Source organism: Gadus chalcogrammus, chromosome 19, assembly GCF_026213295.1.
Source record: "Gadus chalcogrammus isolate NIFS_2021 chromosome 19, NIFS_Gcha_1.0, whole genome shotgun sequence".
Classification (NCBI taxonomy): domain Eukaryota; kingdom Metazoa; phylum Chordata; class Actinopteri; order Gadiformes; family Gadidae; genus Gadus; species Gadus chalcogrammus.
Window position 1 is genome coordinate 16,445,067 of NC_079430.1, and position 13,082 is coordinate 16,458,148.

The window sequence follows — 13,082 nt, forward strand, 5'->3', positions numbered from 1 at the left end:
GCCAAGAAGGCCACTAACTGGCCCTAGAATGGCGCGGTAAAAGTTCCGTACCGCACGGATTCCGTACGGTTTCCGTGCGGTTTAGCACTTTTACCGCGCCATTCTATATGTCCATGCATTCTAGGGCCAGGCAGTAAGAGGCCTTCTTGGCTTTCCATAACACACGGTTGGCCGGTATCAAATGATTTTGGGGAGAAAAAAAGATCGTCCTGGCGGCCTTAAACTGACTCAACAGCGCCACCTGCTGTTGTGTAGTGTGAATCACAGGACATTTGTTTGTCACGTGACTTTTGGCGCTCATTGTCCGCCTGACTGATCCACGCGCAAATGCTTTCAGATCCAAGCGCAGCTTTCAGTGTTCCGTACTTGTAGAATTGTTTTAGTGCCTACTATAGACCAAAAGAGATTGTCGCAGTTGTCTTGTGAGACGACTGCTTCCGTTGATGTTGTCGGAAAAGGTGAGTTTGAGATGTATAACATGCGAACAATGATCATCAAGTTTTATGAAATTAATTGAAATCTTCATAAATCCATGCTCAGTTTGCAACGTGTTTAGCCTAAATAATCAGACAGCTAGCTAGCATGCAGACAAGCAGCCCGTTAGCTTCTAATTTTTTGGTAGGCAAACTAAGCTTCATGTCAGCTGGTTTCTAACATTTCTTTATAGCAAGAAGAATTAATGATGGAAGTAATAAGTCGCATGAATTATTTTATTCAAACTGGTTAAATGCCTACGCCTATGCACTATTTAGGGTGTTTGTTATTTTTAAGTGAGGCCGAAATGCCCGCTGAAAAGAGGCGGATTCAGGAGCGAGAGAGACAACTCAAGGAGGCAGCAAAGGGGAGCACATCACTGCAGGGTTGGCTACGAAAAAGCCAACAAGCAGGTGAGAAAGAGCCTTTGCATTGTGATACAGATGACACTGTAGGCTAATGATAAATTAATCAGACTCATATCTTAGCCTACTAATGGCAATTTTTCATAATTACATTCCATTTAAGATGAGGAGCAGCCAAAAGCCTCCAGCCACAAGGAAGTTGGGGACCAGGAGGCACGTAGTGCAGGTAGGCCTAAGTGCTGATCACCAAATATGAGATGAGAGGACCATGCTAGAAAGTACAGGGTTAAAGAGCTGCATGCTAAATAATCGTAATCTAAAAAGAACATAGGCTATTTTAGAGATCCTTTCAAAGATCTTGCCAGAGCAGAACATAAATAACCCTGCTTCTAATGGGCATTCAAATAATAATGATAATGGTAATAACAATAATATGTAATTGGAGAGATGGTGAGCCCGGTGCATCAGCTGCGTTCAGAGTGCCAGAGCCAGAGCCAATCCCAGATGAGATCAGGACAGACTGGCAAAACAGGGAAAGGAGAGATGAGTAGAAGGATGAGATGAGGGAGAGGAGAACATCAGAAAGGGAGGATATTGAGGTGAAGAGTGGGGCAGAATCCACAGATTTAGATTTTTTGCTGAGGTTGGCTTATCCCACAGATCCAGCTCATGTACAGAGCAGCAATCTTAAATACGATCAGACCTTCATCACATTTTCCCTAAAAATCTCCCTAAAAACACAAATAAAGGGTGATTGAGTGCTGTATTTCAGTGTTTTACTAATTTGTATTAATATATTAATAAAGACTAGGGGTGGGTATTTCCAGGTACCTCACGATTCAATTCGATTCTTTAGGGCTTGATTTGATTCGATTTTGATTTGATATTGATTCATTTGCTTCGATATTGATTAAATAATACATGCAGATGACAAAAATACCTAAATATTATTTAGAATTAACCATTTAAAAATGAATTAACTAGGGATGGGCACGAGTAGTAAATTCCAAACTCGAGTGATCGAATGAATTCCTCGAGGATCAATCGAGTACTCGTTTAAAACTAATCTATTTTTAGAATGCAACGCATCTGCAGCAGGAATTGGCCTAATGATGAACGGCAATATTACCAACCAAACATGTAATGCTTATTCTCACTCAAAACAGTCAAAGAGTTATCAGAGTATTCATTATTTATTTTGGTAAACGTTCAAAACACATTTTCCTTGCAAAAATAAATATGCATCTCACATTTTAAATCACGTCGAAAAAGGCCTGTAACGGTTTAAAAAAAAAAAAAACTAAACAAGTAGCCTAACCTTTGCAAATAATTTAAAGCTGCAAATAAAACTGCAGCAAATGAACTAAAAACATACTCAGCGATCTTCTATACACGGCCGGGATTACAGCTGCGTCTTGCGGGGGTGAAAATAACCGACACACTTGGTTGCTGCGGGTCTGCTTTCCCGAACTCACCGTTGTGTTTCAGGAGCATATGTTGCCGCATAGTACTTGTAGTACTCTGGTAGCTCAATTTCGCTTGGCATATTTGACATTTCACCGTATGATCTCCTTTTTCTGTAAAGTATTTCTGTAAAACCATTTCATTGTGCTTTAACTAGCAAAAAGGGAATACACCATTGTATAGTATTGTTCCTGAGCTAATCTTGCAGCATAAAAGTAATAATCATAACATGGACAAATGTAAAGGGGCATGTACATTTGGGCATATTCGCTTCTACAGTAGATTACAATGAATGAGTATGCTTCATTTATTTTATTTTTTTATGGAAATAATCGATTTGCACTGTTTGCAGAAAAAATTAACAACTTAGATAAGACAAAATAAGCAATCTTTTTCAAGTAAATAAAGGATCTTCAGGTTTGACACAATTACAAACAGTTAGACAGTGCTAGTCAAAGCAAATCTTTTTTTCCTTGATTGAAAAGGTGCTATGTTCAAAAGAGCAGCGCTGTGTCTCTGGGTTGTACTGGACGTCTCCGCAGCAAACGCTGTCCTTGTGTTCCTTCCTAAGGATCTTCTCACTGCGCAGATTTCCACAGCACAACTGTCGGTCCACATTATAGGCCTCTGTAGGACACACAAGGTTGTTAAAAACCTTGTCATATTCGACCCAGTCGGTGCTGACCTCTTGAAGAGCATACGATCAGACTACAGCTTTGTTCGGCGTTCTTAAACCAACAAAATCTAAACTTCAATGGCTTTCTTAATCTCTAAACCTAAATAGATCTCTAATGATGAAAAACATTCTAACACCCTTGGCTAACCTCCAATGGTAATGCTATGATAACAAATCCCCTCTGTTGGCCGCCTATATTCCAGACAGGCTGATTCCGACACAAAAACACACACACACATACACTTACACATACACACACACACACACCTACCCCAGCAGGGCAGCCGCGTAGGCCCTGTTACCACCTGACAGTAACATGCGTCTTAAATGAGCCAATCAGGGTTGGACAGTATCGCCCCACTCCACACACCAAACCCGATACGAAGGACCAGACTGGATTCAGACCACAAACCATGTCACATCTACTGTGTTTTGTAACGGATGATCGTTACTCACCCTGTCCACAGTACTTAGACAATGTTCCGGGTTCCGACACCATGTGGTTTGCTGTGGACATAAGTAATCTTTTATATAATTTCTCTTTGCACTCTTTACTGAAGTTTGTTCACTGAAGTGTGCATGCAGCAATGAGAAGAAAACAAACCTGTGGGCCCTTGGGTCTCATATGAAACTGAGAGTTCATTTATTTTAGGAGAATCCCCGTCGCAGCCCTGTGTCTGTGGGTTGTACTGGTAGTCTCCACAGCAAATGCTGTCCTTGTGTTCCTTCATAAGGATCTTGTGACTGCGCAGACTTCCACAGCACAACTGCCGGTACACATTATAGGCCTCTGTAGAAAACACAATTACTGTATGCACTCTTATATTCTAGATCAGTGGTCTTTAACCTGGGGTTCATGGAGGTGCTTCAGAGGGTCACCAATTGTGTAGGGTTAAATCATGATATTTCTTTTTTATAAATGCAATTAAAGGTCAAATAGGAAAGTTTTGCAACTTGCGACCTGATCCTAAACCCTTACCTCTCCATACTCTCTCAAAAGCCTGCCCACCGAAAAAGCCAAAATAGCAAAACCCCAAATTGTATAAATATAGGCCATGCACAACATACAGCAGAAAAACGTATGTGCAAACGTTTTTTCTCCAGAAAATACTTAAATGAGCCAATCACAGGTGGACAGCATCTCGGGGCCAGCATCACCCCGCTCCACACACCACACCCGATACGAAGAACCGGACTGGATTCAGACCACAAACTAGATAACATCTACTGTGTTTTGTAACAGATGATCGATACTCACCCAGTCCACAGCACTTCGACAATGTCCCGGGTGTCGGGATCATGTTGTTTACTGTGGACATGTCATCTTTTATACAATTTATCTTGGCACTCTTTTCTCAAGTTTTTCACTGAAGTGTGCATGTAGTACTGAGAAGGAAACAAACCTGTGGGCTCTTGGGTCAAACCCTGGTCTGAGTCTGTTTCATAGGGAACTGAGAGTTCATTTATTTCAGGAGGATCTCCACAGCAGCCCTGTGTCTCTGGGTTGTACTGGACGTCTCCACAGCAAATGCTGCCCTTCTGTTTCTTCATAAGGATCTTCACATTGCCCAGACTTCCACAGCACAACTGCCGGTCCACATTATAGGCCTCTGTAGGAAAAACAAGGTTCATAAAAACCTTGTCATATTCGCCCAGTCGGTGCTGACCTCTTGAAGAGCATATGATCAGACTACAGCTTTTTTTGGCGTTCTTAAAAGGTCCCATGGCATGCTACTTTGTGGATGCTTTAATACAGATATTACCGGGCCCCAAACACAGTATTTGAAGACGTTCCCGAAATTCAGCCGACATTGAGCTTTTCCCAAACGCGCCGTTTCGGTGTCTGTAGCTTTAATGCAAATGAGGAGGAGAGAGGCAGGTCAAGGAGGAAGGTGGGGGTGTGGCCCTGAGCAGCTTGCTGCCACGGTACCATGCGCTCTGTTTACAGTGGATGTATCGCAATGGCGAGGCGCACACAGCCGGCGGGAGTCCTGGAGCTCTATACCTAAATGATATTATTATACATAAATATCTATATCATATAATATATATTATCACTGCCAAAAGCTGTGTGAGCCTCCAGACGATATTATGAATCTCAAACGACTGCGTCGGGTTGTCCGACGTCTGTGGTTCTTCCAAGTCCACATCTTCTGAAGTAGACTGAACCAAGACATGGAGGAGAAAGGGATTGTTGGCCTTGGTTGTCTCCCGCCGGAGCCTCGCTGCCGAGGGACCACCGCCTCGGCAGCGGTCAGCGCTTACGCCTCGTGCCCACTGCACCGTCAGTCAAAGGACTCAGAAGGCGTGGCTGACGGATGGGGGAGTTTTCCAGGGTCGTCAGAGCCCGAGTAGTGTCACAGTGCTTACATTTGAAGACGTGATCTGATTGGATGAAGGATCCGTCGCTGCCGAAAAAGTTGAACATTTTTCAACTTTTTGACGGAGCCTTCAGCGCACGGATCCACAATGCATTGTGCGTCCGTCCCCATTCAAAGTCAATGGGGATCAGTCAACGGATGGAGGCAGTGGGCACGAGGCGTTAGGCACCACCACCTCCTGCAGCGGGCAGCGGGAAGCGGGGCTCAAGCGGAAGACATTCGCGGGCAACAATCCCTTTCTCCTCCATGTCATGGTTCATGTACTTCAGGGAGTCAAAGCCAAAGTTCCTTTCCCCCAATTCCTTCTCAACCATGGCTGAAATAATCCCCACTAAGAATATCATTGTGGAAATACCAGAGACGGGAGTCTCTGGTACGCTTCACTCCACATCCGTCCATAGTGATGGGGGAACTATGCTGAAGGGCCCCTCCGAAGAGCCGAAAGAGACATTGAATGGTTATTAAATTATTGGAACATAAACACCTTACCGGCAACTGACAAGAGGGAAATGCCTCTGTTATTACCGCAGTCTGCTTTGTCTCCTTTGCGCTTAAAGATTGCGATGATGTTGGTATCCTTCCAATCTTGCGGGATGATTTCAGATGACCAAATGTTAATGATCAGTAGGTGTAATCTGCGGGTGAGGAGGTATCCGCCAAGTTTCAGGATTTCTGCTGGGACTCCATCAAGGCCTGGGCTCTTGTTGTTCTTCAGGCCAGCGATGGCTTTTCCTACCTCAGCAAAGCTGGGGGAGGAGTCCAGATCAGTGACGGTTGGCAGGCACGGTTGGCTGGCCCCGAGATGCTGTCCACCCGTGAATGCCTCATTTCAGTATTTTCTGGAGAAAAAACGTTTGCACATACGTTTTTCTGCTGTAGGTTGTCCATGGCCTATATTTATAAAAACACCAATGCTCGGCCAATCTGTTCAGGATCTGTCGTTTGTCCTCGTACAGGATGGTACCATCTGCTTATCTGACCGGGGTTATGTTCTTCCTCTGTGGGCCATAAATAACCTTGATTGAGTCATAGAAAGCGTGGGAGTTGTTGGTGTCCGCGTGATGCTGTATCTCGTGGGATTTCTTTGTCCACCAGTCATTCTTCATGGCTCTGAAGGTACGCTGTGTTTCAGCCCGGATGTTGTTGAAGCGGGCCTTCAGCAAGGTGGATTGGGGGTTGGAAAGGTGAGCTGCAAGGGCCTTGTGTTTTGCCTGAAGTAGGTTGTGGATACCTGGTGCGCTGTTGTCGAACCAGTCTTGGTTTCTTCGTCTGGTGTACTCTACAGACTCTACTGCCGCCCGGTGATTAGCGGTGCGTACGGTGCTCCAGGTGATGTTGACATTCGGATCAGCTGGTGTTTCAGGGATCTTGGACAGCTTTAAGGCGATCTGTTCCCTGAGCTGGTTGACTGAGTACGGGGACTTCAATGCGTCACAGTTGAGCTTCCTGCAGGGTGGTGTTTTCCTCAGTGGTGGACGGAGTTCCAGGGTGAATTTGGCTCTGATCAAGCGGTGATCAGTCCAACAGTCTGCTCCACACATGGCTCTGGTAACTCGCACCTCCTTCCTGTCAGCTTGGCGGACAATGATGTAATCAAGGAGGGGCCAGTGTTTAGAGCGGGGGTGTTGCCAGGAGGTCTTAAATTTGTTCTTCAGTTGGAACAAGGTGTTGGTGATGACCAACTGATACTCAGAGCAGAGAGTGAGGAGGCGAAGACCATTTTCATTGAGTTTACCAACACCGTGCTGCCCAAGCACATCCTTCCATAACACACTGTCAGAGCCCACTCTCGCGTTAAAGTCCCCGAGGAGAATGAGCTTGTCAGTGGAGGGTGTTTTATTTATGGCGGAGTGCAGCGAGGCATAGAAGAGTTCCTTGCACTCAGGGTCGGCATCCAGTGTTGGGGCATATGCACTGATGAGGGTGGCATGACGGTTGTTGGTGAGGGGAATGCGCCAGGTCATCAGTCTTTCACTGATGCCGACTGGGGATTCTGGGATCCTCTGAAGTAGGCTTGACCGCACAGCAAAACCTACACCATGGAGGCAGCGGTAGCCTTCTGGAAGCCCCCTCCAGAAGAAGGTGTAGCCTTCTCCCACCTTTTAGAATCCTTGCCATGGAAGCGGGTTTCGCTAAGAGCTGCGTTATCAATGTTGCATCTCTGCAGCTCGTGTGCAACCAGCGCTGTTCTTCTTTGGGGACAAGATGAGTCAACGGGCACATCCAAGTGTGCGGACGTTCCAGGTTGCAATGGTGAGCTTCATGTGGGTTTTCTTATTATATTTTCGACCGCGTGGAGGGATGACCCGGCAGCTGCGGCAGGCTACCCGGTTAAACGGAACAGACCTTTTTTTAGGCCACCTTTTCTAGGCCCTTCCCTCTCAGGGTGAGCAGGGAGGAGCTGCTAAGTCGCGTGAGGAGCTGCCGGAGAGGAGCGCTGTTCCATCCCACTCCTCGGCGACCATCTTTCTCACGCCGCCTAGCGTGCAGGGTTGGGCTAGATACTCCCAGTCGCATCCTGACCTGTACCTGCCGCCCTTCCCCAACGCCACAGGATACACGGTTGGACAGTATCGCAGGGCCAGAATCACCCCACTCCACACACCACACCCGATACGAAGGACCAGACTGGATTCAGACCACAAACCATATAACCAGGGTGTCCGCGCAGTTGTAGAAGGTAGTAAAAACAATTGCCTACAGGGATCGCGGCAGTGTCACATTTATACCTTACAGGAAGTAGTAAGCGGTGCTTTGGATCCCCCCGCCCCGCTGCTTGATGTCGTGTTGTTGATATTGTGGAGGTAGTAAAAGGTAGTCAATTCATCTCTATGATTCCTGCATATACCCTGATAACGTCTAATCTGTGTTTTGTAACAGATGATCGTTACTCACCCTGTCCACAGCACTTGTACAATGTCCCGGGTCCCGACATCCTGTTGTTTGCTGTGGACATAAGTGATCTTGGATACAATCTTTCTTGGCAATCTTTTGGCAAAGTTTATTCACTGAAGTGTGCGAAGTAGTGAGAAGGATGCAAACCTGTGGGCTCTTGGGTCAAAACCTGTTTACAGTCCATCTCACAGGAAATTGAGAGGTAATTTATTTCAGGAGGATCTCCGCAGCAGCCCTGTGTCTCTGGGTTGTACTGGACGTCTCCACAGCAAACGCTGCCCTTGTGTTCCTTCATAAGGATCTTCTCACTGCACAGACGTCCACAGCACAACTGCCGGTCCTCATTATAGGCCTCTGTAAAAAAAAACAATTACTGTATGCACTCTTATATTCTAGATCAGTGGTCTTTAACCTGGGGTTTATGGAGGTGCTTTAGAGGGGTCACCAATTGTGTAGGGTTAAATCATGGGGTATTTCTTCTTTATAATTGCAATTAAAGGTCAAATATGAAAGTTTTGCGACTTGTGACCTGATCCTAAACCCTTACCTCTCCATACTCTCTCAAAACTCTGCCCTGCCCATCAGACCGCTCACGTATAACATCCGCTCTGTGCTTTGTAACAGATGATCGTTACTCACCCTGTCCACAGCACTTGTACAATGTCCCGGGTTCCGGGATCATGTTGTTTCCTGTGGACATGAGTCATCTTTTATGCAATTTATCTTGGCACACTTTTCTCACGTTTGTTCACTGAAGTGTGAATGCAGTACTGAGAAGGAGCTTTCAAGTGGTCGGAGCCCGAGTAGTGTCACAGTGCTTAAATTGTTCAACTTTTTGACGGAGCCTTCAGCGCACGGATCCACAATGCATTGTGCGTCCGTCCCCATTCAAAGTCAATGGGGATCAGTCAACGGACGGAGGCAGTGGGCACGAGGCGTTAGGCAACACCACCTCCTGCAGCGGGCAGCGCCGAGGCGGTGGTCCCTCGGCAGCGGGAAACGGGGCTCAAGCGGAAGACATTCGCGGGCAACAATCCCTTTCTCCTCGGCTGTGATAATCTCCACTAAGAGTCTCATTGTGGAAATACCAGAGACAGGAGTCTGACGTGTTATGCGCCATAACACACTTGCGTTACAGTGTGTGTAATCGCACACACATGCACACGCGCACACAGACACACGCGCACACAGACACACACATGTGGCGCTCGCACGGTCGTATCTCATTGGGCGGCCAAATTCTCTGGGCTGGCAAGGCAGAGAAGGGCGAGGTGGCATCTCCCCTTATGACGACATACGGGGAAAATTCCAAAACGGAGCGTCTGAGCTTCGGTTTTTTAAAGGCGGAGCAGAATGCCTAGTTCTCGTTTTACACCCAACAAAATGTCTAGCTATTTGGGGAGCAAAGGTAGGCTAGGGGAACTCATATTAACGTTACAAAGCCTCAGAAAGTGAAATTTTCATGCCATGGGATCTTTAAACCAACAGCGTGTAAACTTCAATTGGCTTTCTTAATCTCTAATGATAGAAAAGTTTTTTTAACACCTGTGTAAAGTACAAAAGCGCCCTTTGCTAACCTCCAAAAAGCCCACCCAAAAAGCCACAATAGCAAAACCCCAAATTGTATGAATATAGGCCAAGCACAAAATACAGCACCAAAATGTATGAGAAAAAGGTTTCTCTCCAGAATAGACCCCTGGTCGAAATGGCGGAAAGTTCACACAGGCAAAAAAGCTATTTTACCTCGACCATAAGGAGAAGAATGACATTATACAACAAACAACCAGAGTTGATTTACTCCCCCCAATAGAGGGAGTATATAATGATAAGGAATGCGATAAAAAATGATAACAGTCCATATAATTTGTAGTGCAAACTTACCAATCACAACAGGAGTTGAACCCATGTGCCAGATAATAATTGCCAGGGAGAGCATTTACGCGCTGTCCTGTATCATAAACTGATTAAACTGCTCAGCGATTTGCTCCACTCTAAACTGTTGCTGTTACTGTACGTGTGTAGAAGTTGGCTATGAGGCTGTATTTAACAAGATGCTATGACATGAGCCAACTCGTGACGTGTCGCCTTGGGTCAATGTTTTCAACAGGTCATTCTAGAAACGTGTCGGTCTCTATGGCTACTCTGAATGAATGGAAGAGGAAAGAAAATTTTAGGGAGGAAGAGGGTGGGGGCTTCTTACTATCTCGGGGGTGGCTGGGATTGTTTGGGAAAAGCAGGATGCTTCCTCTGGAGAGGGGGAGCGAGAACGCTTCACTCCACATCCGTCCATAGTGATGGGGGAACTATGCTGAAGGGCCCCTCCGAAGAGCCGAAAGAGACATTGAATGGTTATTAAATTATTATACAGCAGTATAGTGATGACAAGTCAGTCACATGGTAGGATCTTTTAAAAAAGATCAAATAAATTCAACATTAAAATATTTGTATGTGTTCGACTAATATTCATGACTGATGAATGTCAGGTTTATGTCCAGCTAAGACATGTATAATTTTATCCAATAAATAACATTAACCTAGCAATAGGTTAATAGTAACTAGAATAACTGCACTGTTCAAATGGAGCTGTTGAGACAATGTCAAGTTCTTTGAGAAATGGGAAATTTGTATTTTTCAATTACAAACCTAAAACATTAAAGCAGTTTTTGTTCGTTTGTAAGTTCTCGGCGTTCTCTCACCCCCGCTTGCTCGTCATCGTACTGTTTTATACCGAAATAACTTCGGGAAGTATTTAAATAAGATAAATTGTAAGAAATTAATGAGTGGGTTGAAAAATAAACAACATTGTTTGGCGATCTAAAACCAACAGAATCTAAACTTCAATGGCTTTCTTCATTTCTAAACCTAAATACATATCTAATGTTAAAAGCAAATGTGGAACACCACACCGCCCTCTGCCAACCTCAAACGGTAATGCTTTGATACCAAATCACCTCTGTTGGACAGTATCGCAGGGCCATCATCACCCCACTCCACACACCAAACCCGATACGAAGGACCAGACTGGATTCAGACCACAAACCATATAACCAGGGTGTCCGCGCCGTAGTAAAAGGTAGTAAAAAAAAAGAATGGCTACAGGGATCGCGGTAGTGTCACATTTATACCTTACAGTAAGTACTAAGCGGTGCTTTGGATCCCCCCGCCCCGCTGCTTGATGTCGTGTTGTTGATATTGTGGAGGTAGTAAAAAAGGTAGTAAAAGGTAGTAAATTCATCTCTATGATTCCTGCATATACCCTGATAACGCCTACTCTGTGTGGAGGTGCTTCAGAGGGGTCACCAATTGTGTAGGGTTAAATCATGAGGTATTTCTTTTTTATAATTGCAATTAAAGGTCAAATATTAAAGTTTTGCGACTTGCGATCTGATCCTAAACCCTTACCTCTCCATACCCTCTCAAAACCCTGCCCACCCAAAAAAGCCAAAAAAGCGAATACCCAAATTGTATGGATATAGGCCATGCACAAAATACAGCACAAAAATGTCTGTGCAAAAGGTATCCCTCCAGAAAATTCTTCTTAAATTAGCCAATCACGGGTGGACTGCATCTCGGGGCCAGCATCACCCCACTCCACACACCACACCCGATACAAAGGACCGGACTGGATTTAGACCACAAACCATAACCATGTAACATCCACTCTGTGTTTTATAACGGATGATCGTTACTCACCCTGTCCACAGCACCTGGGCAATGTCCCGGCTTCCGATATCATGTGGTTTCCTGTAGAGATAAGAAATCTTTTTCAGACAAATTATCTTTACACCTTTTTTGTTTGTTATTCTCTTCACTTTTAATCCTTTTTATTCTGGCATGTTACATTACGTCGTTGTCATCTTAGTTTGTATCCTTGTCCATGTAATGTCAATGTCAATCATCTGTCTAACTATATGTTGTTTTGCTTTTATGCTTTTGTATGTTTTATCTAACATCAACCTGCCAGGGAATACAGATGAAAAATAGTTTTTTAACTAAATGTGGTGCATTTATATGTCCGATACAATGGCTATGTTGATTAATGCACACTGTCCCTTTTTAAATAAATGAGTGTTAAAAAAAAAAAAGTCATACATCTGTATTAAGTACAAAAGCCCCCTTTTGCAACCTCCATCGCCAACAGTAATGCTATGATACCAAATCTCCTGTTTGCTGAACATATACCAGACAGGCTCACTTCGACATGAGAACAATCACACACACGCCACAACAAATACCAAACATAGCTACTCCTTGCCTAGACGTCCACAGCCCATCAGCCGATAATTATCGCTATAATTACGTATTTATGCTTTATTGTTTGAACATAGATCGTTATCTGTTAACATCGATTTAGATCTGATTATAAAACAGACTGCAATAAATACTGATAACATTCCAATAAAACTTACCAATGACGAAATAAGTTGCACTGATGAAATGGATGAGATTTCCCAGGAAGATCATTTGCACGCCGTCCTGTATCACAAACTGTGATTAAACTGTTCAGCAATTTGCAGCAAATCCGCTCTAAACTGGTACTGTTACTGCATGTGTGTAGCAGGCGGCTACGAGGCTGTATTTCGCAAGTTCCTATTAGGGGAGCTCACTCATGTCTCATTTATGCGGAACGCTTGGAACAGGTCTTTCTAGAAACGTGCCCGTCTCTAAGGCTACTCTGAACGGAAGGGGCTGATGATTAATCTGCTCATTCTCAAGTCGTGGATCCTGCAGCTAGACGGATCTTCTCCTATTCCTCAGATCAAGGAATGGAAGGGCTGTCAAGGTTCTGGGTTTTGTGTTTCACCTCACCTGTTGGAATTTTAGTTT

At 44.7% G+C, this 13,082-nt stretch overlaps 1 protein-coding gene and 1 long non-coding RNA gene across 2 annotated transcripts; one reads left to right on the forward strand and one right to left on the reverse strand.

Moving 5' to 3' along the window:
- Positions 1-58: 58 nt before the first annotated feature.
- On the forward strand, positions 59-8,976 carry LOC130372528 (uncharacterized). The gene is made up of 3 exons (XR_008893353.1): positions 59-458; positions 753-887; positions 1,003-8,976. It is a non-coding gene; the product is annotated as an uncharacterized LOC130372528 (long non-coding RNA).
- LOC130372526 (galaxin-like) lies at positions 2,024-13,057 on the reverse strand. Its single transcript, XM_056578575.1, has 10 exons — positions 12,665-13,057; positions 11,949-11,999; positions 8,895-8,945; positions 8,403-8,609; positions 8,256-8,306; positions 4,383-4,589; positions 4,238-4,288; positions 3,584-3,769; positions 3,436-3,486; positions 2,024-2,930 (listed from the first exon to the last, which is right to left on the reverse strand). The coding sequence occupies exons 1-10, from the start codon at positions 12,717-12,719 to the stop codon at positions 2,752-2,754; spliced, it is 1,089 nt and encodes a 362-aa protein (XP_056434550.1). The 5' UTR covers positions 12,720-13,057; the 3' UTR covers positions 2,024-2,751.
- Between the last annotated feature and the right edge of the window lie 25 nt (positions 13,058-13,082).

Bases quoted from the DNA above. Each gene is read 5' to 3' on its own strand.
- LOC130372526 (XM_056578575.1), bottom strand. From the start codon at position 12,719: ATGATCTTCCTGGGAAATCTCATCCATTTCATCAGTGCAACTTATTTC. The intron at 12,000-12,664 runs GTAAGTTTTATT...TTATCTCTACAG, and splicing joins TGCAACTTATTTCGTCATTG to GAAACCACATGATATCGGAA. The intron at 8,946-11,948 runs GTGAGTAACGAT...TCATGTCCACAG, and splicing joins GCCCAGGTGCTGTGGACAGG to GAAACAACATGATCCCGGAA.